Below are 27,291 nucleotides of genomic sequence, written 5' to 3' on the forward strand. Positions count from 1 at the left end.
AAACAAATCCAGAGCAACAATTGAAACACTGCAGGAATAAATTGCCTCTTGGCTCGGTGTAAAGTAAGTGGGCAAAATGGCGTCATTTTGAAGAGTTCAAAGGCCAAAATCATTACTGACCAAAAGGCCTGACGCACATTTGACAAATCATGTCTTGATGAATCCAAAACCTTTAGAGAACATTTTCTCCTTTGCTACTTCAGGAATCTGGACAACTTGCTGCAACTGAGGGAACCACAAATTCTGCTCTGAAAACAAAGAAGACAAATGTGTGACCATCAGTTTTTGATTTTAAACTCAACGGTTTGGGTTATGTCAACTCTGCCGCTGATGGGTTTTAAAACAAAAATCAAGATTTTAGAGTGGCCTATTCAAAATCCAAACTATCCAACTGAGATGCTGCTTGTGCTCAAAACTCAGTTGCGCTTTAGATTAAGATTACGAACTGATGGCTGTTCCTGAAACGATTCACCTGTTTTTCTCTTCTTCTAGATAAGGACTCTCAAGATCACACACACATCTCTTTGTAACTCATTCTGCACTGATTATTCATCTACTCTTAGCTTTCTTTGGTTAATGGCATGAAGTCCTTAGGCCTATTCCATGTTGTAAAACAGCTTTTCTTTAAGTGTTTCCTTTGACTTGTCAGGCTAATCCCTAATCTGGTCCACCCTTTGGTGAAATTAGGTTTGTTTCAGTTTCATCAAGATTTTACAAGAGGATTTTGATTTGGGTCCAGACTGGTTTGGAGAGCTTCTTCTTTCAGTAAATGAAATTAGGAACTGAAAATTACAGTCTATATTTACTGAGTTTATCTTCATCTAAACTTTAAAAAAAAAAAAAGGAAGTCTTCTCAGAGCTGTTCATGTGATGTTACTCATTAGGACACAGTTAAATCTGTAGTGCTTCTTTATTTACAAAGTGATGAAATACACTGCCGCTTTCTAGGAGGTTTCCTAAAACTAACGACAAAGAGGTCACACTGAGCACTCATACACGGTTTTCGACAGAATAATTTACATAATAAAAAATAGCAGTCAAAAAAATAATACAGCAGTACATCTATGTTTGAAAAAAAAAAATAAATGTACAGTATTTTCCAAAGAATTGAGGTAGAGAAAGCACACACTGTTCGATGATGATATTTGACAGGGATTTTGTACAGGTCACAGCGGAGTTTGAAACGGGAGCGCAGTCAGGAGGGAAGTGACCGCATCCTGATTTCCATGCGGGAGTGGAAACGTTTGTTGGCAACCGGTGGGAAACAAAGAGTCTCAGGAACAGAGCGGTTGTTCGAGTGGAAAGGTCAGGAGCTGCTGTGGAATGAGGCCGATCAAGGCGGGATGACAAGAGTAAGAGAAACCCACAATATTAAGGTTCAGGACAACATCCGGTAAATGAATGAGGTCGTGTTCAGTTCAAGCGTGAGCCGCAGTGTTTGGCCAAAACCATGAAACGCTTGCTTTCCCCCCTCCACCCCCCTCAAATCCATGTTTTGGTTGATGTGCACGGTGACACGTGAGACAAATGATTCATGCAGACACTCAACAGAACACTCTTCTTCTTTTACAATGAAGAGCAATGTCATCATTAGACAGGACGGCGCACTTTATTACACCACTTCTCTCCCTTCTCCTTGATCTCAGCGAACTGTTTTCAGTTCCTGCAACTTTTATGGAACTCCATGAGCGGTCCCATGTCAACACTACCACGGGAAACAAAGGGACATGAATATTATTCACTGCAATCTTTGCTGAAGGTGTTCTTTTATGGGCTAAAGGAGAAATTGAGGAGGCCTAAACGACAAGGTGCCACAAAAACAAAACACTCGTCTCCATAAAACATCACTTCGGTTTATTTACAGAAACCTGTTTGGATGATTTTTCTGTTGTAGCTGAAAGCCCTAGGGTAATTGTTTTTGTTCACATGTCATTTCTTTCTCTTGCTCCAACATCACACCATAAATCAGGATGTAATTGTTGGCATATTCACAAAAGCAGCTTCAGTTTAAGTGACCCATCAAGGATCCACTATGTTTTTTTTTTGTTTGTTTTTTTTTCCTCCTAAAATAGAAAGACTGAGTCATCTGCAAACTGAAGTAATCCTGCTGTCTCCATGGCTTCACGGAGGCGCTTAAGAGTGACTAGCAGTAATGTTTTCTTTCTGTCAGTCTGTGTCTTATCTACAGGCCTGCTGTGTGCGCTCTGCCCTTTGTAGGCAACAAGTGCAGTTCAAAAAACAAAAAAACAAACAAAAAACTGGGCCGCAAATGATGCCAGTTAACCATCCAGGCTTTACACCTTCAGAGCCTCGTGAACCCCCACGGCAGACAGCCGCCGGTTGATGTTGCGATAGCGGCAGCGGAGAAGGTCACGGTAGGTGGAGCGCAGGTCTCGGTTGAAGAAGGCGTAGATGAAGGGGTTCATCAGCGAGTTGGCGTAGCCAAGCCACAGCAGAGTGCGCTCCAGCCAGATGGGCACGCAGCTGCACTCCACCCCGCAGATGAACGGCCTGGCGGTGGTCAGGATGAAGAACGGCAGCCAGCACACGGTAAAAACGCCCACGATCACCCCGAGCGTGGTGGCCGCTTTCTGCTCCCGCTTGAAGATGGAGATGTTCTTGCGCTCGCGGTTCAGCAGGCGGGACAAGGCGGCGCACTCCTCGGCCACGCCGGGCGGCTTCAGGCCCTGCATGCGGAGCGCCTCGTTGGCCACCGTCTCCAGGCGCTCGCGCCGGGACAGGTCCGTGAAACGGTGCTTGGCGCCGCTCTTGCGAGCCGCCCGGAAAATCTTGTAGTACATGCAGAGCATGACCAGCATAGGGATGTAAAAGGCTACTGCTGTGGAGTAGATGGTGTAGCCAAAGTCTTGGCTAATGAGGCACACACCGGCCGTGTGGACGTTTTTGGCCCAGCCGCAGAAAGGTGGCAGGGTGATGGATGCCGACACCAGCCACACTCCCAGGATCATTTTAGCCATCAGCTGGCCGTTCTGCCGTGCTGGGTAGGTGAGAGGCCGTGTGATCCCGAGATATCTGTATGAAAGGAAGCAGAAAGACATCAGGATTAATCTCAACAGGGGGGTTTCAGCAGTAGCCAAGACATTAATAAGGCCCCTTGACTTTTGTTTCTAAACTCTATGACCATGACGAAGGTTTATCATTCTTTTTGCAATGCAAAAGATTTACCATTTGATATATTTTGACTATAATGAGCCTAATGGCAAGATCTGTAATGAAAGGCATTTCATTTGAAAACCATGTATCCATTAATAGCATCGTGAAGACCAACCAAAGATGGCAGACAGGTCAAGGATAAAGTGGAGTGATCTAAAGCAGGACTATAAGCCGCTCAGGGACCTCTGGATATGAACGAAAGAAGTTTTCCTGGTTAGAAGAGACCGACATTGAAGTTTTGACCCTTACAATGGAATGTAATTAGCTAAAAGGCTCAAAGTCCAAGCAAAAATCCAATGGGAAAGTTGTGGCAAAGCTTTAAAGTTGCTGTTCACAGACACTTTCCTTTCGGGCTGAGCTGTATTGCTAAGAGAAAAGGCCCCAAAGTTGGCATATGTCAGACAAACATTGAAGTTTGTGGTTGAAACACAACAAAATGTTAAAAAGTGGAAAGGTTCTTATCACTGAGAGGGAACCCAGACACACACGAGGTCTTTCTGTATATGGTGATATTAAATGCATTCCTTTGAGAGGTCATAACTGTTGTCATAGCCTCGAGACTTATCTCCGCTTCACTCTGAGTCCTAGAGCTCAGCAGCAGGAAAAAGGAGCCATCAATCAAATAGGCAGCACAGTGGATTCAAATAGCAGCTGAGGGGTGTCAGAGGAATAAAAATAGGTGTGAAAAGCGCGGATATGTGAAGAACAGAGAAAATAGTCACTATTCTCACAAAACGGGAAGAAAAAAAAAATGTGTGTCTACTTCACACCATATTTTGGCTCAATGTCCGCATTCATCTAAAGCAGCGAATGTGTCATTGATGAAAAGTTGTACATTTCAGGCTTTAAGTGCTTTCTTTGGTTTCTACTCTATTGTTAATCAAAAGATAAAGGCTTTAGAGAGCAAGAGGCAATTCCCCAAACCGCCCTCCACCTTCGTGGTACAGTGGCGATGCTATCACCAGAGAGAAAATCAAACTCAGCTCAGTCAGCTTAGGGGAGGATTTGTGCTCACGGGGAGAAGCTTTTAGACGTCGAGTTTGCTCTTCCTTTGTACACGTTCGCTTCGGTGCTTGTCACTCACGCCAGGCAGCAAAAAGTCGCAGGACAAACACCGCTTGGCCGACGGGCATCGGTCCGAACGCTGTATTTATTTCAACTTTTAGTGACGCATGCAGGCATTTCTGCTCGTGAGCACATGGCAGCTTGACCAACACACGGCCACAGGCTCATTTAGGGTGGGCAACATGGCTGCCAATGAACCGCAGGTGAAAACATTTGCTTTTAAACACAGAAACAAACAGCCCAGCCTCCAGTCATGAGAACATTTGACACTGGGCAGGCTTTTTTTTTTTTTTAATCAGCTTTACTCTTTCACTTCCTCTCTTGGACCACATGCATGTATAATTTGAAGGTCACCCAAAGCATGTGGCCTGCATGCATTTCATGTCAGAATACATCAGCATTGTCATGACAACAGGTGAAACATCCGTCATTTTTTGTACGATTCGTTAACATTGCAGTTGCCTCTTTGCATTGCCGTAGCTTGGATGCAATGAGCTTTAGAAATATAGGAAAAATCTTGCGCCATAAGACGACATACTGACTCAGATTTCCATTTAATCTCATATTAGTCACACGCACATCCTAAGGATCTCTTGGCTCAGGTTAGCTGTGCAAAATGGGTATTATCTAACAGATTTAGCTTACACTGTCCTTAACCACATGTCTGAACGGTTTACTATACTCAATTAAAATGCACTTAAGCCAGGAAGAGGGGGAATAAAAATAGTCAGATGGACATTATCAAACAGATAAGAGACAAACATGGGGATTGGCTCTTGTCAAGCTAAGGGGATTCTTAGATATACATAATGGATTGCCAGAAAGCCTCTCTGGCTGCATTATTGAATGACGAGAGAGCTGTCTGTGGGGGTGATTTTGTGTCTGGAGCTGTGGAGGGCAGTTTTCCACAACTATGACTCATTTTCAGATTTGATTTGAGACCATTATTTTATTATTATTATTTAATCTCCCTATGGAAAAAAAAGAAAAAGAAAAGGAATTTACTTGCCAACACCGGCTTTACAAAAAGGACCTCCACCAATCATTACAACACCTGGCTTAGAGTGTGTTGGTGACACCTTTTGCTAAAAAAATAAAATAAAAATACTGATTGTGCTCAGCCTTCTCATACCAGGCTTGCTTTTTTTTTCCAGCATATCCCATAGATACCAAACTGAATGGAAATCAGGGATATTTGTGGAGCTCAAATTGATTGTTTTCTAAAACAATTCCTGAATTACTCCTGCTTTCTGTTCAGCATCCGTCCACAGCCAGCAGGGAGTACTGTTTCTGTGAAGTGGTGTGCTCAGTCTGCGACAATGCCCACGTTTGTGTTAGGTGTGAAAGTAACGCCCACATAGACGGAAGGACCCAGGATTTCCCAGATAAGCGCTGCAGACACACCTGGTCATCCACATGAAGCAAATGAAAGTGTGATTCATCAAACCACGGCAACATTTTCTAGTGTTTCATACTCGCAGCAGACCGGGGTCGGCATGTGCATGCGCTGGTGTGAACAGCATGCTTTGACGCCAGTGTTGATGCTTTTCAGAAACAGCATTAACTTTGAACCAGGGCTGTTGTGATAACAAATTTTGCCAGACGATAAATTGTCCCAGAACTTATCACAATAAATGATAATGTTGTTTTGAGGCCGTTTTCAAGTAATATATTATCACCTATGGAAGAATGACGCAACAGCACTTTCTCAAAGATCGATAAACTTGAGAGCATTTAGACAGTGGAAGTGGAGGACATTTTAAATATCCAAAAATAGATAAACAAAACAACAGAGACAACAAATAAAATGAATTCTGAAGTCTCTGTAGGTAAAATAGTGGGATAGTTGAGGCCAAAGCACCAGACTGAAGGCCAGTTTTGGTTGAAAGAGAGAGAAAAGAGAAAAACGAGAAATGAAGCAAATGGAAATTACTGAGTTTGTTTTAGTTTATCAAGTGATCAGTTGATTTGTTGTTTATTGTGACTGGCCTACTTCGAACCTTGTCCTTCACCTTTCAGTGGTCATAATGTCACAGTGTTATTTGCTCTTTCTTTTTGCCATTCATCTGGCAGAAAAAAGGAGCAGTACCATCATATGTTGAGGTTGTTCACCTCATTACATGCACAAAACATGTTTTATTTAAATTTTAGCACAAACCTGTGAGAAAGAGTTAAAAAAAAAGTCTACTGGTGTGGTTTCAAAAATTCATGCTATTACTATCAGTTTAAAAAATAACAGTTTTATGAGCTTAATAGCCCGTCATAATGTTGTTTGGTCATCGAAAACATACCCAGAGTGTTGCTCTGATTCTTTCTTTCGCCACTCAGCTCCTCCAGACTAGCAGCAGCAACACTTAGCAAACACCTGGTGCAACAGCAGGTCATCTGCGGAGCTCATTATGTGAACTCCCTCTCAGTGGGACCCTCCTAAGAATGTTTGTAAATGGCTTAACGGAGAACTATTGTGATAATGTGCTGAAGGCGGGCACCAAAAACAGCAGGAGCTTCTTAAAGAGACAGAGTCCCAATTTCAGCACATCAAATTGCAAGGTTCAATTTATTTTAAGTTATGTTTGATATGCACAGTATTTTTATAAGAACTGAAGATAATCCAGTTACTCTATAGTGCTACTTGTCCCTGGAAAATAAACAATATTCTTCAAAGACATTAGAATAATTTCTCACGATGCGTACATCCATTTCATTAATGTTGCTTCGTCACACTGTTTTTGGTATCACTTCAAAATGTGCTGGAATGTTTTGTTGTTTTTTTCCCCTTTTTTCTCCATACTATATTTCTGCTGTGACAGGACACCTCACAGCAGAAGCTCATAATCAAGTCAAAAACTAATGGCGTCCGATTATAATCACCTCCCATTAAGCAGCATGAGTGGAACCAGAGAGCGTGGCAAACACACGGGGGAGTTTAGAGGCTTGTTTTCACATCTCCAGAGGATTTGGGGCATATCCGGCACCATAGCAGCCCATAGGGATTACCCAGCCACTGACAAAAAGCCTGGCCATGCTAATGGAGGATTCCATTACTTCCGCCAGGCTGCCAGCCACAGCGTGGTAAAGTGAACTATTTTCTACACTTAAAAGACCGTAAGAGGCCGTGGTATGCAGCGGCAGTCTGTCATCACCAGCAGCACCTCGCGAACCTTTCATAGCCAAGAGAGCACACATACTGAAATATTCAAACGCAGGAGTTGGTTTGGAGGGCGAAGTGAAAGATTTAGAAACAGGTTAGGTTGGAGCGGCAGCTCCCGTGGAAAAAACGGTGCTCGTTTGTCTCGCTCGGAAACTTCCGCCAGTGGACCGGAGGATAATTCAAAGCAATTCATTCAGAAAGTCTTGTCAAGTGTTGCCAGGTTTCCTGTCTCTGCCGATCGCGTGTGAGTGAAATGGTCACAGAGATCCACACGATGACGGGAATTGCACCACTTTTGCGAAACGACCGTCTCTGAAAATCCTGAAAAGCGCAGCTTGGCTGCTTTTTTATCCATCACTCAGCTGCGGCTATTCACTGCTTTCATGCATGATTTGTTTTATATAAAGTGACTGAGAGTATTGAAGAAAAAAAAAAAGTCTGAAAACGCAATTTTTTTCGCTCACTTCATGGTCAAATGGAAAAGGAAGAACCTGAAAAGAAACTTATTTCTGTTTTTTTTTAATGTATGTAATTTTTTTTTATTTATTGGAATGAGTCCATACTCTTTATATCTCAAATTACCAATGAATAGTCTGAATCTACAGTATATATGCAGTAGATAAGAACCAAGCTCTCAATTTGGAGATGTAGAGAAAGAATGAGAGACAGCATGATCCCGCCACTGCTCACCAAAAGAGACACTTTTTATTTATTTTTTCCCCACTATCATCACCTTTGCATCAGCCAGTTACACAGTTTGGGGTTGTTTTCCTGCAATGTACTTGCAATGGCATTGTTACCCACATCAGTGTGTAAGAAGGTCTTAAACAGTAACTTTTTTGTCATATTGTACCAATGATATAAATGAGATGTCAGATACAGTGTCAGAGAGATCACCGTTTTACTGTTATACAGAGTTATAATGTGCTTCCCCTGGACACTATTGACTGGGGGGAAAAAAATACTCCAACAGGTTTAGTTTGGTTAGTTTTTAGTCAAAATATTTCTTCTCACAAAAAAAAATAAATAAAGCATCATGGTGAGGAAACCAAACGAGAATAACTGCTCTAATCAAGTCAGCCATGTTTTAAGTCTGCAAGCTTAAGGTCTGTTAACCAACTGTTGGCAGGTTAAAATAAAAAATAATAATAATAAATAGAATCATATTCTGAGCAATTAAGAACATTTACAGGATAATTACCAAAGTCTGATTTTCCAGAAGTACAGGAGCAAGGCCAACAAAGGTTCACAATGCATTATTTTGTTAAAAAACCGAACAGTTCTGAGGATTTTTTTTTGATGAATTTACCGCATGATCACAGTTTGTTTTTATACATATCCACCAGTTGTCGAAATTTAGCCAAAGGCAAACATTGATGTTAACACACCAGTGCTTTTGGTAAACATTACCAAAAGCACTGTGTCTTATGTTAGTGTTGAAGCTAAAAGAGAATATTTTTGAAGAAAGCAAAGTCGCAGCATCAAAACAGCCAAACACCTGACAAATATAAAAATGAATAATTTTGTATACTAATAAATGAGCCTAAATAGTGATCACGCAGTCAGAGGCCTATTCCAATTCGTTGCAAGACTGACTGCTACTGGAGATCCTTCCGGCCTTCAGCATTACCATCTGCAACGATTATTTGAAGACACTTGGATGATATGAGTTACAACAACATTTCATTTTAATTGAATTGATTTAAAACAATAAACTCTGCACCCTTAGATGACATGTAGTCAGAATATTGTAGTAGCTTTTATTAATTGCATATTGAGCTTCTTCTGCAGAAACTCCAGCTGAAAAGAAAAAACTCATTATCTAGAAAAATACATACTGCATCACCCTAAATGTCACACGTGGGAAAGCAAAAGGGAACTACCTCTAAATACAGATATATGCAAATGAAATATCATTTTTAGTTTAATGAACTTACAACTTATTCAGTTTTGATGTGTAAGTAATACACTGATGTAATTCTACTTCAGGATTTTCTGGAATAAACCAGAATCCATTCCATTACGACTGGCGTTAATGACTAAGTTTCTCATCCTCTTTCGGATTTCCTCAGAAATGGACCCGATGGGATGCGTTGATTCTACATGCCTGTCAAATAAATTGGTCACTTTGCAAGGATTTCGTTTTTTCTCAAAAACATGGGTTGGCTTGGTTATCTTGTTCCTTTAAAATATAAGTTGCCATTTTTAGAGTGCATTTTGTTTTTGATCATGTTAAATATTTACATGACGAAAAGCAGAAGAAGCATGTGATCTGAACATAATTTAAAATCAATGGAGATATAATTTTGAAACAAGTTGAGCTCACCGACTCATGCCACACTTAAAAGGTTCTTAAACAGCAACATTGAAATCAGAACACAAACAACTGCAATAGCTGCATGATAATTCAAGTCTGCAATAGAAAAATTATAAGAATTTAAAGTAGCTATTTTCCCAAACTTTATTAACCTTGAAGTCTTCTAATCTGCTTCCAGGAGTTCCTTTTTCTGACCGCGTCGCTTGATTTAAAACCTCTGACCAGATGTTTGTGTCCTATATTTCCTACATTTTCAGTCTTCACAGATGGCATCTCCAAATATTACAATTTGCGGCGTCCTCTCGAAAGAGTTGCATATTAACGCTTTCTAACGTGACAGCGAGTGTTTTACAGTGTCAGAGACACACCTAGACTCACAAAGAGGCTGCCCTGTCTCTGTGTTGTAAAGGTGTTTATGATGTCTGTTTTACCCTCCTGTTAATTGTTGAAAAGCGCCGGAGTGGGTATTTTATGGCCTTTCCAGCATAACTCACCACCTGCCAGTTTGGGGAGAGGCTGCTGGCTCGCGCCGCATTAGAGATGATAGGCAGCTATTAGTGCCACAGTGATAAATTGATTCTCCCCCCCCAAGAGTGGGCATGTCCATCCCTGTCAGAGCTGCCCGTCCTTGGAAAACAAAGCACTTACCCTACAGCCTCAACACAAGATGGAGAGAACAGGGTAAAAGAATGGAAGATGACGACTGAACACTAAGCTTAAAGACAACAGCTCAAGATGATTCCTCTATCTTTGAGGCGCAGATGAAACTTTCTGAGAAACAAACAGCAGCTTGACTCAAGGGTGGCTCTGAAGAAGCGTGACATTCTATCACTTCTGGGAACAAAAGCTTTCATTCAGACTGGCCTGTTTCAGCCTCGGCTTGTGAAGCCTGCCATTACTGCTCAATGCCGGCTGAGACACATCATTTCAACTGGAATGATAGTGCACGCTTTGGGATAATCACTCGTGGGAGGCCCTCTGTGTTGCATCATTCCCAAATCCAGCATTAGAAGGATAATCAAAAAGCCATTTGATTTATTTTTAGGATGCGCCTAAATAGCCTTTCTGGGGCTGTGACGGAGGGGAGTCAGAAATGGACTTCATTCCTCGGGAATAATACGCCCTTTTGACAGTCTGCTTTTAGGGAGTTAGCTGCTGTCAGGATGCTTCCTATTTTAAATTGCCGATGTTTTTCCATGTGTCGCTGCAGAGCCTCGATTCAGTTTCTGGTAAATACTGTTGGGTTCTAATCTTTTAGTCCTCCAATGCATTGTAATGCTAATTTTAATCAGTTATGTGTTCTGCAGTCAAAGCAAAAGAAAGACTAATTATTTCCCTCTGTACATGTTTTATGTAGGGCTGGGCGATTAAACCATAACAACATTTGTCATGACAGACAGGTAAGCAATATCACTAGAAGAGACTGCCGATAGCATTTTGATAATTTCACCAAACTACGATTCAGAACTGCACGGCATTCTGGGGGCTATAAGCAGAGGAAAAGCTTTAGCTGCTCAACCTCTCACGGCTAAGCTAGGTTAGTGGCATTGGCTAGGTCGCTCACTCTTTGATAAGCTAGCTAAGCTGTTGAGTAACTTGCGCAGCAGCAGTTTCACGTTGCCCCCAACATACTCTGCTGTTCTTAACTCCTCGGAGGTCCGTGCGGACTCAATGCAGACTCAAAGCGGGCATGTACACACAAAGGTAGATTTTTAGCTTAGCTTTTAGCTTAACGACTGATTTGTGAGATACAGACAGTTTTCCGTGGGGGAGAAGAAATCAGGCTAGACGGCCAACTAGCCCATCAAACTTGCTAGTGTCGATTGTGGAAAAAGGAGGAATTTCTCACCTAAAATGCAGGCAATCGTTACACTTGATTATGAAATCTCAACCATCAACAGACGGTGCGCAGTACGGAGAATACACACACAGTACTCCTCAGTATTTGGGAGCAGCTTCATGTTTCACCACCGTGCCCCAAAATTGCTTAAAAATACATTGTGGATAAAAGAGTAAAGGTCCCGTTACTTTTGACAGTATCTTGGATATTTAAAGCAAATCACTAATAAATAATTCACAATATCAACCGATAGAAAATGCATATATCATGATATGTTTTTCAGCTATTGCTGATATAACAATGTTAAGCATTCTTTCTTCCTCTGTTTAGTTCTGAGTCTAAACAGAGGAATAACATCAGACATTGACAACATATTAGCCGTGACCTTTTCTGGTGTTTTGACCTTTCTCTGTCTCTCACAGTGACAACCTGCTAGAGCCTGTTAGTTCATTCGGTCCTAACGCTACGCTTTGAAAGCTCTCACGTCATTACACACTTTATCAAACGCTTGACATCACTGCCACATATAAATTCATGAATTTCCTTTAGATGCTTTGGGAGATGGGAGCTGAGAATCCAATCTGAGCTAAACTGTAGCATCTACTTTATTACATCTATCAGGTAAGTATTTAATTATAGATCCATGTATTTTTAAAGCATTCCAGGTAATGATTTTATGGAATAAGCCACCATAAATCAGCGCATAATGGTCAGGTGGAAGACAAGGATATGTAGTTTTCAAGGTTTTTTTACAAACGGCAATCTGAAAAGAGAGGTGTGGATTTGTATTTAACCTCCATTTACTCTTAAAACCCAAAATAAAATCCAACAGGAGTCACCACAATTACTACAGACGTCCAACTTTGTAATTTAATCCAAATATAAATCCTTCTGTTCCGTGTGGGGCTCAAAATTTTGTCAGAGAAAATTAGTGAACAAAGAGCATCATAAAGACTACAAAAGACAGTTCAGATGTCGAAACATGGAGGAAAACAGAAGGTCATAAAACAATATCCTAAACATTGAGCATCTTACAAACCCTAAACTGACAGCAGAACTGCAGGTTCATAGTTCAATTAATTGTCTTGTCACAATGGGAAGTTTCAAAGGAAAAACGTCCTGGCTAAAGACAAGAAGACAAGGCACATTAGGAAAGCAGGTAACAAACGACACATAAAAAAATGTCCAAAACGATAAACATTCTTCTTTTCACTTTACAGTTTTGTATTACATTGTGTTGAGCTATCCTGTAAAAGCCCAACTTTCTTGAAGCCTGTGGTTACAGCATAGCACAGTGTGAAAAAATTCTAATGTACCGTCTCAGTTCATTACCAAAACCTACTGCAAGCTTTACAAAAAGATTAAAGAAAATGTAAAAATCCCACCAAACACAGGAGAAACAACTTAACTTCATTAACAGAACAGAATTTGTACAGTCATTACCCCAGTGGTTCTCTAATGTGTCTTGACTCACATAGTGTCACTTAGGCTGTGTTCACTTTAAAAGTCTGAAATGAATAATTTCAGATTTTTCCCACAGACGTGCCCTTATCTTGGGGATGTGCGGGCGCAGAAAGCTAATTGACAATTTAAAATATTAAATCCAATTTGTATCTACTTTGTGGCTCAATAAAACATTTATTTGACACAGGGCTATTAATCTTGTATTTTTTTTCACATGCATGAGCAGATTGTTGTTTTTTGTTGTTTTTTAATTAACCAAATGGCACAGCATTAGCATAGCTACTTAGCGAAATTAGAGGAAAGTCATTTAGTTTCTGCTCTCCGTCACAATTTGCTCCCATATGAACAAATGTTTGTCTTCTTCTGGAGCTCAGTGTCACATAAACTTCCAGAGTAGTTTCTGTAGTTTGGGCACAAAGACGACACATTGCTTACATGCATATGTGTCTGTTGGAAGGAGTCAGTGATAGTAATGGCATTGGTAACTATTTTCTTTTTATAAATCCAGATATTAGGTTTCAGCTGGTTGTGAACAAGAATTTAAATGATTAAAATCAGTCTGAACCCAGCCTGCTATAATTATCAATTTTCTCTTTAGCAATCTTAGTTTGCATTGTTGTTAGCAAAAGCTATTTTTCCGTTGAGTCTCAGGTTTTTTGTTTGACGTACAATAGCAATGCATCCAGTGCATCTTGAATTGAAGTCGGAGTGTTTTCCTGTAAGCCACGAGAGCGTAGCTCCATTAGTGAATCCAAGCACCTCTTCACACCGTCTACTTTGAATGGATTTTTGCCTGGAGGTTATGCATTTCCTGTTCCGTGTCAATTGTTAAAAGGTGTTTCTTTATGGTGGCAGCCATGGCGACCACATTTGTGTTAAAGGCACAGGGCGTCCGCATGCCTCTTTCTCTTTAAAGAAAATTAGATTACTAAAAGCGCATGCCGGCAGCTGTTTGGTCTTCATTTGGGGTGATGGACTAGCCCCGAAAACGATGTTTTCACTTTCTTTTTGGGAACTGGAACTTTGCTAAGCCACTTAGTGAGACGCCAAAGTATGCTGTGAAATATTAATAAATTTGCTCTGTTCCTCTTCAGTGTTATCCAGCGACGACATGTCTGAAAGTGGAGGGCTGAGGGTGAGAAAGGACGTGGTTGGAACTCTGTCTTCTTTTCTTTTTCCTGTCATGATGATGAGTGAGCGTGAGGGTGAGGAACACACCCTCACTCTCCCACCACCCCCCTTCATTCATCACCTTCCCAGAAACGAGAGAGAGAGAGAGAGATTCTCAAAGGACACCTTGGACGCCAAATAACCTCGCCGGTGTGAGAAGGGAAGTTTTTTTCTGCATTTCTTATTTCACTTCTGACCTTTTAGTGGGGGTAACAAAAATACATATATATATATATTTATTTGAACAGTTTTTGTTACCAAGGATACCACAGTCAGCTCCGCTTTTTTAGCCCGTTCACTTTGCTTCAATTTGGCATCTAGACTGTGGCTAGTACAGCTGAAGTAGCTATACAGCCCATTATGTGTCATCATTTCATCGCTTGGCAAATGAAAGGGGACAGCGAGGAGGATCCGTAGCCAACTTCGTCCACAGCAGAAACTAACGTGGAACATAAAGGCAACTGTTTGGGACAGGATGTACTTTTTTTGTTCTCTTTTTTTTGTTGTTGTTTTTCGACATCCCTCCCTTAAAGTGACCTTTTATTTTTGGAGACATTTAAATATCAGATCTGCAAAAGCCCAATTGAGCATGAGAGGATGCTGCTAATACTGCCGATATTCAAAAAGAAGAAAGAAACCAAGCACTATGAGAAAAGCCTTAACGTCTATGTTCAGGTCATCTGTGATGTCTGGGGAAAACAAGCGCAAATTATTTTGGATTACTTCGACAGAAGCTGTGGATTTATAGTAACCTTGACGATAATAAATATAAGTATGCAGCACTCTTGATTCCTCATTTACAGAAAAACGAGAGTACCTCACAAAGGACGTCATACACCATCAACGTTTTCATGTTTTGTTACATTATGATACATACCTTAGTGTATTTCGTTGTTACTTTATGTAAAAGGCCAACACAAAGTATGGCAGAAGTGTTAAGTGGATGGAAAAATGTTGCTTTAAAAAAGCTTCAAGTAATAAAAATCTCAACAAAAAAAAAAGTGTGGTATACATTTGTACTCGTCCCCTTTTCCTCTGGTACCCCTAAATAAAATGCCTTCAGAAGGTTGACGTCTACCTGAGTGCAATCTCATCTCAGTATGAAGCTGCACTGTGACGACCGAGGAATACAACAGACAGGTCAGGGAGAAAGATATGAATATGTTTAAGGCACGTTAGGTTATTAAAGAAAGGCCTGGCAGAGCGTCGTTCAATCCATTATTCAATATGGCGCAGCTGTGAACCTAAGCAGGGAAGGAATTAATCAGAGAAGCAGCCCAGAAGCCAATGGTAAACCAGGGGGACCTGCAGTGATCAATAGCTCAAGTGGGAGAAGCTGTTGACAGCACAACTGTTCCGTTCGTCAAGCGCGGTGCAGATCAGGGGCCTCGTGCATAAAAGAGTGCGCAGATTTCACACTAAAACTTGGCGTACGGGAAAATTTTAAAAAGTGCGGCACACAAAAAAAAAGCAAAAAAAAATCGGACGCATAAAGCCGCGCATGAACGTGGCCGCGCACTTTTCCTTTAGAAATCCTAATTTGCGGGAAATAGAGCCACCCATAAATACATATGTAAATTAGTATAAATACCCGGAAGTCTCCACCACGTGAAGCAATAACCATGGCAACGTCCTTGTCCGAATTAGTAGCCTATAAGTGTTTATAATAACAGTAATTATATATTTTATCTGAAAGGTGCTTTGAGGAGACATAATGTCACCTCACAAAAGTAAAAATAAATTTTAAAGAAAAAAAATTAAATAAATAAAAATAATAAAGCGATCTTGCAAATGCCCGTTTGAACAGTAGCGCGTTCAGCCGGGAATTAAAGTCAGACAGCGTGTCAGAGAGTCCTTTGAGTGGGAATGTGGACTTTTATTCTAAATACTAGAATGCTTTATGTCCATAAGGCGCATTCACAAAGCTGGCGACTGAAGGATGACTGCAGCTGGACCGGTACCGGTACCGCACGGCTCTTTTGCTCAGAGCTCCAGGATGATCAGTCTTTGCTAGCTGGCATTAATTGCCATGTTTTTCACAGACGTTGTAAAACCATGACATCGACGGAAATATTTGTTTATTTTTACTGTGAAACATGCAGCCGTGCATGCTAATAATAATAACAATCAGCCCGTGTTGGTCAATTATCCCGTTCCTCATCTTGTCTTTTCCAGCAACGCACCGGAGATCTGGGGAAGATTGTGATCTGCTAAATGATTAATTGGATCTAAAATATGCCTTCCACATCCTGTCCAGTTTGTCACTTTAATGGAAAATGTGCACTGAGGTATAAATCAGTCAGTATCCTGCAAAGGCACATTCTGATAAAAAAAAAAAAGAGAGAGAGAGAGAAAGTACGTGCAGCTAAGACCCAAAGCCTCAAACAAATGATGAGCGGATGGAGCAGCGTTCCCACGTCTATCGGCCAGCGAGAGATTTCAGTTTTCTAGGTCAAGAAGAAGAAAGTTTATCTAACATGTGTATTTTTTCCCAGATGTCAAGCGTCTAAAGGAGATACACGTGGGTGGAATCGATGTTCGACGTCTGAACAGTGTATAATAGCCGCACTAAAAATATGAGTAATGGACAGAAAATCCACTTTGGCTGTTTATCGAAGAGAGAGAGAGAAATATTCCTCTGATGTGAAGCAACTTTGTGATGACGGAAGCACATGCAAATATACGACATCGCCAGTCTTCTCCTGAACATATCTCTGCCAAGGTACACACACGAAAAAAAAAATTCCATTAAAGCTGAGTAAACACAGCTGTGACGACAAAGTAACAACCGTGATAATCAGATGGCACGACACTAAAGTACGCAGGAGCCGTCAGCAACGTCACTATCGCATCAGATAACGTCAGAGTGAAAGAAATTATTCTCACATGTGCTGCTTATGTACAGTTTGAAACATATTTACACATTGTGCAACAAAAATGCATCTTTCCTCATTGTCTGACATGACATCAGACTAAACACAAAATGTGACCAATGTGCAGTATTTAAATTGCATTTAGATTATTTCAAGATGAAATATTAACGACTGTTTATTTATTCATACAATGAAGTTTAGTGTAGCTATTTCTTAAATGCATATTGGTTGTCTTTATAAGTGCCCAATTTATCTTATATGAAACACACAAAATTTCAATGTTCCTGTCCTATAATGTTTCTGTGGAAATGGTAATGAATTATATTCTATTTTAAACATTTCCAGTTTTAGGTCAGCTAAGTTCAAATGCTAAAAAAAATAAGAAAAATTTGTATTTTTACAATTTTTTTTTAATTTTCTGCACATTTAGAAGTCTCACACATTGCTTCGGTATTTGTTATAACCTCCTTTTAAACTCTATAACTTTGGGTTGCAGCAGCTCAAAGGAGATGTCTCCAAAAATGAAGGCATTTGTCCTAGATAGGATTTACAAACTAATATATGTGTTTCGATGTTGCTTTGGCCTGACTGCAACAGAAACAGGTGTTAAACAGAATTTGGAAATCAAACTTATTAATGTAGTGCATAATAAAACAAGAAACGCTTGACAACTCTAACAAAACCCCAAACACAAAAAGTTGGTAAGGGGAAAAAAAAATGGCTACTGTAGCTGCCCTCAAAGGTATAAATTAAAATCACCTCGATCTGAGAATTTTTGCATTTCATTTTGTTTGAATAATATTCAAATTACCCATTTACATTGGGCTGGACGTTATGCTTCATCAGATAAACCACAAGATGGTTTAGAGCAGGGGTTTTCAAAGTATGAAAGGGTGAGCCCCCCTCCAAGGAGCACAATGCCTGCCGCACCCCCCCCCCCCCCCCTTTGAAAAAGTAACTTTAATCGGACTACTGATTACTCCTTGAAAAAGTAACTTAGTTAGATTACTGACTACTTGACTTGCAAGTAACTAAGTTACATTAAAAGTAACTTTTTAGTTACTTTCAGCAGCTGCTGACAACAACGCTCCACCTCCTGTGAAAATCACATTGAGCTTTGTCAATACTTAATTATCAGCTATTTTATAATGGTAACATCAACAATGTGTCTCCACTGATAAGGTTGAACTGAAGAGGAGATTGTACAAAAAACAAAAAACGTAAGTAATTTGTGTGGTCTACTGTTGTCTGGAAAACTCTAAGTAGGATTTTAAAGCCCCCCCTCCCCCCACCCACCAGATTCTGCGTTACGGCCCAGAGTTTGATGTACTGGCGCACAGAGCTCCTCCTGCAGCTCCACAGCTCAGATGGTTGCACATATTTGTGACACTTACAGTAATATTAATAATTATAGTGGCGTTAAGTTGACATTATAATTATTGCCAACTCCGGACACGTTTATTCGTGGCTGTTTTCACGTTTATTGCGCTGTTCATATTGGTCTCGATGTTTGCAGTTTTCTGGAGCGCAACGTGAAGCTTGACGTCATTCAGAGGTAATATATTAACTTGACATTAACAAAGACACAGCGGGACGGATCATCCGGGAAATTATGAACAGGGAGAGACGGAGTAAGACTACGTTAATGACGGACAAATTCTGGGATTTATTATGAGTCTCTGTTTATTTCCAAGCCCAAATGAGTAACTTCACGTTCAAAAACGAGCCCAAAAAGGCGCAACCAGCAACTCGTTAAATTTTCAAGCGACTTTAAAAAAATGAAGCCCAAAGCCGCTTATAATAATCGGACTTGTCGACAGAAACTGAAAATAGTTCCAGTTTTTCCACCGACAAAATGCGCATCTCCCTCCATTGTTTACATTTCTGTCGCATAGAGACGTCGGTCACTCGACAAGACGAGTAGAGGAAATACGATTAAATTACAAAAGAAGATAGTAACGCAGTAACGTAAAAATGATTTTGATAAGTAACTGTAGTCTGACTACTGGATTTGAAATAGCAACGCGTTATATTACTGGTTACTGAAAAAAGTGGTCTGACGTCAGTAACGTTACTGACATCACTGGCCAAAACATCCTCTAAGGAGGGAAACATTTCCACTGATCCCCGCTCCACACGCGCACCCCACAGTACCAACTTTTTCCTAAATCCACAGAGTTGATCGTGTGCGTAAAAGACGTTTCTGTCACATCAGTAGACAGCAAGCAGATAGCTTTTCCGGTTTATTTTTTCTCTCGCACCGCGCCTCCCCTGAAGTGCTCTGGCGCCCCCCAGGGGAGGCGCGCCTCACACTTTGAAAACCGCCGGTTTAGAGCCTCATGAGGAAACAAAAGAGACAAAAAAAACACAAAAACTTTTGGTTCTCTGTAAGAGGTATCTAAAATTTTCACTGACCCACCCACTGACCCACAGAGGAACAATAAATGCAAAAACACACATCTCTTTTTTTCACAGAAGCCCTACCTTTGTGTACCTTTCAAAGATACACCCACGCAATCCACCAACACATGCAAAAAAAACCCAGAGCTCTTACAAAGTAATGAGTCATTTAGCAACTGAAGTGTATTTCGTGTCCTCTTTTGATTATTATATTTTGGAGCTTTAATAAAACATCATATCTATTAAGAAAATGAATGATATGACATCAGACACTGTTTGACATGTTTCCAACCCGATATGGATGCTGTTGCATTTCAGTAAATAAAGAATTACCAACACAATTTTTTAAGTAAAGTTCACAGATGCATCTCCACGAATGAGAACATCAAAAGCTAGTTCATTTCAGCAAATTCAATTCACAAAGGGAATTGAATGCCCTATATAGGTTCAGCACACAATTATTTCACAAATGCTGGAAGAAGTTTCTAATGAAATCAGCTCAGTACTTGGTTGACCCAAATGACACCATTAGTGACCAGTGACTCTGGAAGGCCAGGTTGCTGCAATAGAGGCCTTTAGCTCAGGCTAACTCTTGACTCTGGTGTCTCTTTCATGGAAATCAAGAATCAGTTCTCTACAAGTTAAATTTCTGCTTGTCTAACAATTCCACTTGTCTATTCTAACAACCTGAGACACATTTGCGTGATGGCATATTGTACACGTTCCGTATTTTGACACAGTTCCTTTACAAATGTGTGCAAATCTTCATCTGTAATGTGCTGGTGTCTTATTCAGATATCGGAACCACGAAACCCCTCATACTTCAGCGCAGCTACATACGCAGAAGTTTTCGAAACAGAAGTTTTCGAAATTGCAGATTTTCCATTTAGCAAATTTATTTTCAGAATTTCATTTGTGGTCACTGGCAATGCAGCCATAGGCTGATGTCGAACAAGCTTAAAATGGCGTCACAGCAAAGTTGCTCCAGAAGCACGGACACCATTTCACTTGAAAAGGACGTAATACTTCCAACATTCTCAAACAGTCGGCCACACAGCACGCAATGGATCTGCTCGAATGTAAAGAGTTTGATATGTTGCTTAGCGACAGCGGAGAGCTTCGAGCACAGCATCTCAAATGCCGTAAACGTTCGGGAGTTTACGTTAAACTCCTTAACGTTAGCGCCATAGTGTATGAACAATCTCCATCTCATATAAGCATCCACAGTCATGTTCAATAAATAAGAAAATAGGTTTCCGATGAGGCTCATTCGTCAGATTAAAAGCACCTTTTAAAAATATCTCATTGTTTTCTTCCTGACAGCAGATTCTGTGGTTTAATTCAGGCAGTTTGTTCGCTTATCAGGCAGAGTGACAGCCTGGTCATTAAAGCAGGCGTCGGTACCTTTGCACTGCCATTTCTGACATTGTCTGTGGCTCAGAAGAGGCTCACCACAAGAAATGCAACTCTTGTAGCTCAAGTCCTGAGTGCGTTTGTTTGTGGTGGCTGCAGATATCTCTGTACTTTCCACCGATGTGGTTGAATTCAGCGCTCTGTGAACAGCCAGCCTTTTTAGCGACAGCCCAACGCCCTCATTCTGCAGGGCGTTGGGGTTTCATTTGCTGCTGTAAGCAAATGTAGCTGTATGTATTAAGTATTAAAGGCTCCATCCATGCAATAACTCAAAGACTTCTCAAAGTGCAGTTGAAGCAGCTATCTGTTTGCCGATTAGGATAGAATTATCTGCATGGATCTTCTGCTAAATAATGAACAGATTTTTTTTTTATGTTTAATCCTGCTTTGTGGGACTGTTATTAAAACTAGAGCTGTTACCAAGCAACACACTTTAAGAAATTCATTTCTTTATATAAACCCGCTGGTGTCACATCTTAATATGCATCTCGATGCTGTTTCCTAAAAAAAAAAAAAAAAAACCTGTCATGTCAATCTCAGGTTGCAGCAAGTAACGAGTGTTTTGCTCTGCAGCAGCGAACGACTCTGAACCAAATGCAGGACCTGAAGCAAATCTAGCTGATGGTTCGATTTAGTTTATGACTTGATTTTCACAAAACAAATGGCAGAGATGTTCACGTTTTCCTAGATCTCTTCGCCATTCTACGGCAAGCGGGCCGCATGAATTTTGTATGTTCAGCGTGGTGTCTGACTTGATCCGCAGTGACAAGCTCTGATCTCTGAATGGAAGCAAAAGCTGGATACAAACACAAAGCACGGCGGAGAAGCTGTGGAGGAGGTGCATAACAGGTGAAGCGAGGGTTTAGCCCCCCGGATTTGACAAACATGGCTAATACTGCGAGCCCCTACAGTTTTTAATCCTAAAGTAATATTTTAAGCTGATCCCATTCACTTGAAATATTTGTCAGTAAAATCACAGCATGCTTTTGAGGCCGACTCATAATGGCATAAGAACTTTTCTGCTGGGTGAATTTTGGTGAACACTTCAACATGCCATTATGTTTAAGATCATGCATGCAATCTTAAATTTTGACAGGGCCATAAAGCATAATAATATCATATCATATTTAAGATTTGAAAAGTATCCAAAAGATAACAGTTGCAAAAATCCCTCTGTCTCTCTAATGAATGGTTTTGTTACAGTGTGCTGTGCAGCTGCAGTCACCCACTGTGACTGTGAGTCAGCACTCTGTAGAAAGATGTTCTGTACAAAACAGCTCAGGTTCAGTCAGATGGATGGTGGTGTCTATTGGTATCAATTTTCACGTTTTGCCACAGATTCTCACTTGGACTCGGGTCTGGACTTCAACTAGGCCAAGGGAACGCTTGAATATGCTTTGATCGAGATTGCCCCAATCTGGGGCTGTTGTCCTGCCCCAGTTTCAGGTCTTTTGCGACTTTGACATGTTTTTAACGCAGCGACCACCATGTTTTATAGAAGAGATGGTGTGTTCATGTTTACATTAAGGCCTATTAAAATGAATGAAAACCTTAAAATAGACTTCTTAAGGACTTTTTTTTTTCCAACGGTGGCCTGTCAGTTTAAGTGGACAGATGGCAATATGGAGGACCATGCCTTGGTAGGTTTGCAGTTGTGCCAAAATCTCTCTACTGTCAGACAGTGGATTGAGCAGTGTCCCATGAAAGGTTAAAAACAGACATTTGTTTCTAACCTAAACCTGTTTTTGAGAACTTTAACTGTAACCTGCCTGTCATGTTTTCTGTGGACCTCTGAGGCCTTCACAATGCAACTGTATTCTCAGAGGAAATTAAATAAAAGGGAACTCTGTTTGCTGACTAGGGTAATTGGTGGTGCTGGATTTTGTTTTCGGGTTTCACAGTAAAGGGGGCTGAAAACAAATCAACACTGTATCACTTTCCACTTCACAATTACTTGCTTTGTGTGGATCTGTCGCACATCCCAATGAAATACATTTAAGTCAAAACGTAAGAAAAAGTTAATCAGGTGTGAATATTTTTGATGGCATTGTTTTTGGATTCAATGTGAGAAGGATGTCCCATTTTTTTTTATGGAGCATAGCTATTCTTAAGTTGTCCTGACCCAGTTAGAAGTCCGCTCTGGGGGTCTCTGTCTTGCTCAAGGGTAGTTTGGCAGTGATGGGTATACTGAAACTCAATAATAAGACATTGCCCCTCTGGAAACGCCACTATATTTTCAGTACCTACCTGGTCTGGGCACGGGGATAAAAAAATAACATCTGGAAAGTCACATTGAACCACAATCAATAATTCATTTCCATCATACTGTAGTCTTGGGCATTGCATGGAGAACTAATAGACAATTACAATAGAGTGATCCACATCAGTGAGCGTATATGAGGGGATGCAGAGCAGCTAATTAAAATAAAACAGGGTGCTTTTACTCCCTGTTATCCACTCTGGCTTTGCGATCTTTTCGCCGACGAATTCTTCATTCACATGTACGTTAGTCAAAAAGCATTCAAATCGACAAGGATGACCTGTAATTTTTGTTTTTTGTTTGTTTTGTTTTCAAAGCACTTCTTTTAACGACCCTCCTAAATATTCAGTTCATGTGCAGATAAACTGGATGCCAGAGCTTATGCTGTATACTTCATCTGCTACGGCATCAAATTGCTAAATGTTTAGTATATATTATCTGTGCCCCACAGCTTAATGTGTGTTTGTGCATGTCTGATTGTAGTCTATCAGCTCTGTCAACAGGAAACCCATTATCCTACTGCTAAGTAAATGCCTTTTGCAGCTTTGTTTAATCTTAATGAGTAATGGACCCTTCTCTTTGTCGTACCAAAAACAAAACATGATTTATACCGCACTAAAGTCACCAAGTACTTTGCCCTTTTCTGCTTCCTGTCCCCTGAGATCACCAGGTAAACAATGTCACGGACCAGGAATAGGAAAGCCAAACTGTGTCGAAATGCACACCAAGTCGACTTCTGACGTCTTATTGTTCCCCCCCTCCCCCCCCGGTTCACAAAACTCCATTTGCAGATTATTACAGCTTTAAAACTGAATCTTCAAACTGAGGGAACATATTACTACGTTAAAATGCTATTATTTCAGCCTTTGAGTCAGTTTAATTTAGCTGGGGTTCAATATAATGCAGGACTGGTTTTGGCTAGAAAGATCCCAACTTAATGTCAAGTATAATTCATGCAAGTCATGGCAATAACCTGGCTTTTCTTTCTTGGGCCTTGCAAGAATTTCCCCTCTCATATAGGCTTTGATATTTGAGAATAACTTTGCACATGCTCACTTCAGCTTCTTGTGCTGTAAGGAAGCTTTGTGTTTACTTTTGGCTCCATACGATCGGATGGTGGAGGTTTTCCTCTTTGTTGTCAGTGGTGACACGGATAGTCTTTGATGACATGTGGTATGTAGCTTTTTGTCAAGCGACCCCTGTTGGCCAAGTTGGCAGAATGAGCACTCGCCAAATGGGGCCTGTTTGAATATGGAAGTAAGGTAAGAAACCTGTTAGCGGAAAATGGGGAAAACATCAGTGCTTTTTCCACTGACTCTCTTCCTTCGGATAAGATGATGGGTAATTTGCAGCAGCAGGCACACATCCAGCAAAGATAGTTTTTTTGTTGGACGGTCCCCATGGCAACATCTCTGAATCAACTGAATTATCTGGTCGTCCTAGTTGGCTGGTAGCTAACGTCTTTTCATTCAGAAGTCAATGGTATGGGGCTACTCTGAGATGTCCCAATGCTGTAGTGACTGCCTGGTTTAAAACTCCTATGAAGTAATAACATCATGGAGACTGCCACTACTCATTAGTTAGTACAATTCCATTTCCTGGAGGCCTCTGGTGTCCCTAAATTCTTGAGCTTCTCTGGCTACTGGCAAAAATGTGGGATGAGAAGATTTGTGATTGATTATTAGATGTGCGCCACATCATCGCTGATTAAGGAGAACTTACATAAAGTAAGAGTGTCAGTCTGGCAATCAGACAGTCCTGGGCCTGAATCCCAGCAGCGTCTAAGCTTGGTGATTTTCTGATAAAAATGTGAAGCCCTACTGTTACTTCAAAGATTTGAAAGTTTGCCTTAGAGTTGAAAGTCTAGGGACTCTACCCAATCTTTAGTCTATTGATATTTTGAGACCTGAAATAATAAATTTTTATGTTCCATAAAGCCTAAAGTGTATTTTTTTTCTAAAGGGAATCAATGCCAGGGTCATAGTTAGTAATGTCTTGCTCCAAAATAAACTATTTCAAATTGCAGCCGCCTAAAAATAGCAGCCGCCAAAAGACAATCACTGTCACAACACTAGCAACATACGACTGCCATCATTTCATTTTCCTTCCATTGATTGTCTGCTCAGACATCTTAATAGGCTTTAGATCCATTTCCACATGAACCATAGAGTCTAATCACACGATTCTTGAGCAGACTTTTGCTTCTGTAGGAAAAGTCTAATAGGTTTCGTGGTTTCTAGCACAAGCAGCACATATCAGTGATTGACTTGTAGAATACGTACTCTGATCATATGAATTTTGATGGAATGGTGCACTGAAATATATTATTTAAACTGAATTATTATAATATATAAATATATTATTTATATATATTATTATTGTAGTATATAAATATATTATTTATATATAGAAAATATAAATAATATATGAACATATTATTTAAACTGACTGAAAGTTGCCTTCTCCTATATGATGTTTAACATATTCTGTGGTTATTAATCGCCCATTTCCCTTGCATTCAGAACAAAAACACAATTCCTGTCCTGATTAAACATTACTTTACAAGCGTGAACTGCCTTTGGTCTGATCTCGCCGGCGTTCCAGGAGATGTCCAGTACCTCCGCATGTCAGCGAGACGGCCGACAAGTGGGAAGTGAACAGTCCCTGAGAAAGTGGAGCTTAGGCGTCACATCACATCACCACAGGATGCGTCTCCTCAGCCAGGTCATCTGTGTCCGCTGCTGCTGGTGGATGTTTCCCAGCTGCACTAAGCCAGGGATGGCTCTCCTGGGACAAATGCACACAATAGCCTCACATAAATATTCTCTGACACGAAGGGGCAGGTCGTTCCAGGAGCAGCGTGTGTGAAATCGGCTCATCAGTGACAGAGCCGCTGACGGAAAGGATGTGAAGGCAGCTAATCCCACTGCCGTCTACGCTAAGAGCCCAGGCTTGTAACGTTTCTTCCTCCCTCCCACCCCACCTGTGGTTTCCTGAAAGAGATTACAGGTGATTACGCCTCCACCGCACTTTGTTCAGTGTGGAAAAGTTTACTTTACCCAAGTTGGGTTTTTTTCTCTTGGCCTACATCTCATCCACCTGCTCCAACCTCACAAAATGATTTTTGCTGAACAGGGTCGCCCATTCCACATCAAGCACCTCCTGCCCGTCTTCAATATCCCTTCTCAGACCTCCAACGAACTGTGGGGAAGGAACTCCCATCACTTCCCTCTGTTGTGAATGAATCATTCATATTAGGTTTTGCATTATTCAACGTACAACATATTACTCTCAGCAAAGGTTAAAACTGACTTGAGCCAAAAAAGGTGCAGGGGAATGGGAACTAAAACCACTACGCTTTTGTTGAAAGTGCATATGGGGATGGAGTGAAAGACCGAATGTACATTAATCCAGAGAGGATGCCTTAGAAATATAAGCGTCCTCTCTTTTATTCATTCGGCATCACTTCGCCTGGGCTTTTCTGCTGTGACTAGGTCAATGTTCTGGAGCGTTAACTTCAATCTCCAGCCATAAGTAACCACTCAAAGAAGCTAGAGGTGAACAGGACGCACATAAGCATGACTTTAAAAGGATGAATTTTACAATTTCACTACTAATAAGGTAAAACAAAGGCAAGGGGCTGAAAATAGCAAACATTTTCAAAACTGATACTAGATTTTTTTTTCCGTCTGCTATAAATTACAATCTCCAAAGCGCACACGCAGAACTGTCGGGTAACAACCCAAATGCTAGATTTGTGATGTTGTTACAAAAGCTGGGTAGGCCCAACCAAACATTGGCTCAACAACTGTAACTCAGTTTGTTGGGTAAGCAACAAAGAATCCACATCCTTTTTCACTGACCACCATTTTGAACTAAACAATGACCTGATCAGGCTTCACTAAATCTCTTAGAAATATAATAAAATTATGTGATACAATCGTAAGATGATGCAGTATACTAATGGTAATCTTGTTAGCTGCTTTAGCATGTTTGCCCCTTTAAGATAAAGGGGTAAACATTCTTCTACCTGCTAAATGGTTATTTATTTATTTATTTATTTATTTATTTATTTATTTATTTATTTATTTATTTATTTATTTATTTATTTATTTATTTATTTATGTTTATTTGATAGGGACAGACGCACATCGACACAGACAA

At 40.6% G+C, this 27,291-nt stretch overlaps 1 protein-coding gene across 1 annotated transcript in view; it reads right to left on the bottom strand.

Moving 5' to 3' along the window:
- Nucleotides 1-891: 891 nt before the first annotated feature.
- htr7c (5-hydroxytryptamine (serotonin) receptor 7c) overlaps nt 892-27,291 on the bottom strand; it is a 36,283-nt gene continuing 9,883 nt past the window's right edge. The window contains exon 2 of the mRNA XM_044110101.1: nt 892-3,033. Coding sequence (XP_043966036.1) covers nt 2,295-3,033 — 739 coding nt within the window. The 3' untranslated portion in view covers nt 892-2,294. The remainder of the gene's footprint in view (nt 3,034-27,291) is intronic.

This window comes from Gambusia affinis, linkage group LG03 (genome assembly GCF_019740435.1).
Source record: "Gambusia affinis linkage group LG03, SWU_Gaff_1.0, whole genome shotgun sequence".
In the NCBI taxonomy this organism is placed as follows: domain Eukaryota; kingdom Metazoa; phylum Chordata; class Actinopteri; order Cyprinodontiformes; family Poeciliidae; genus Gambusia; species Gambusia affinis.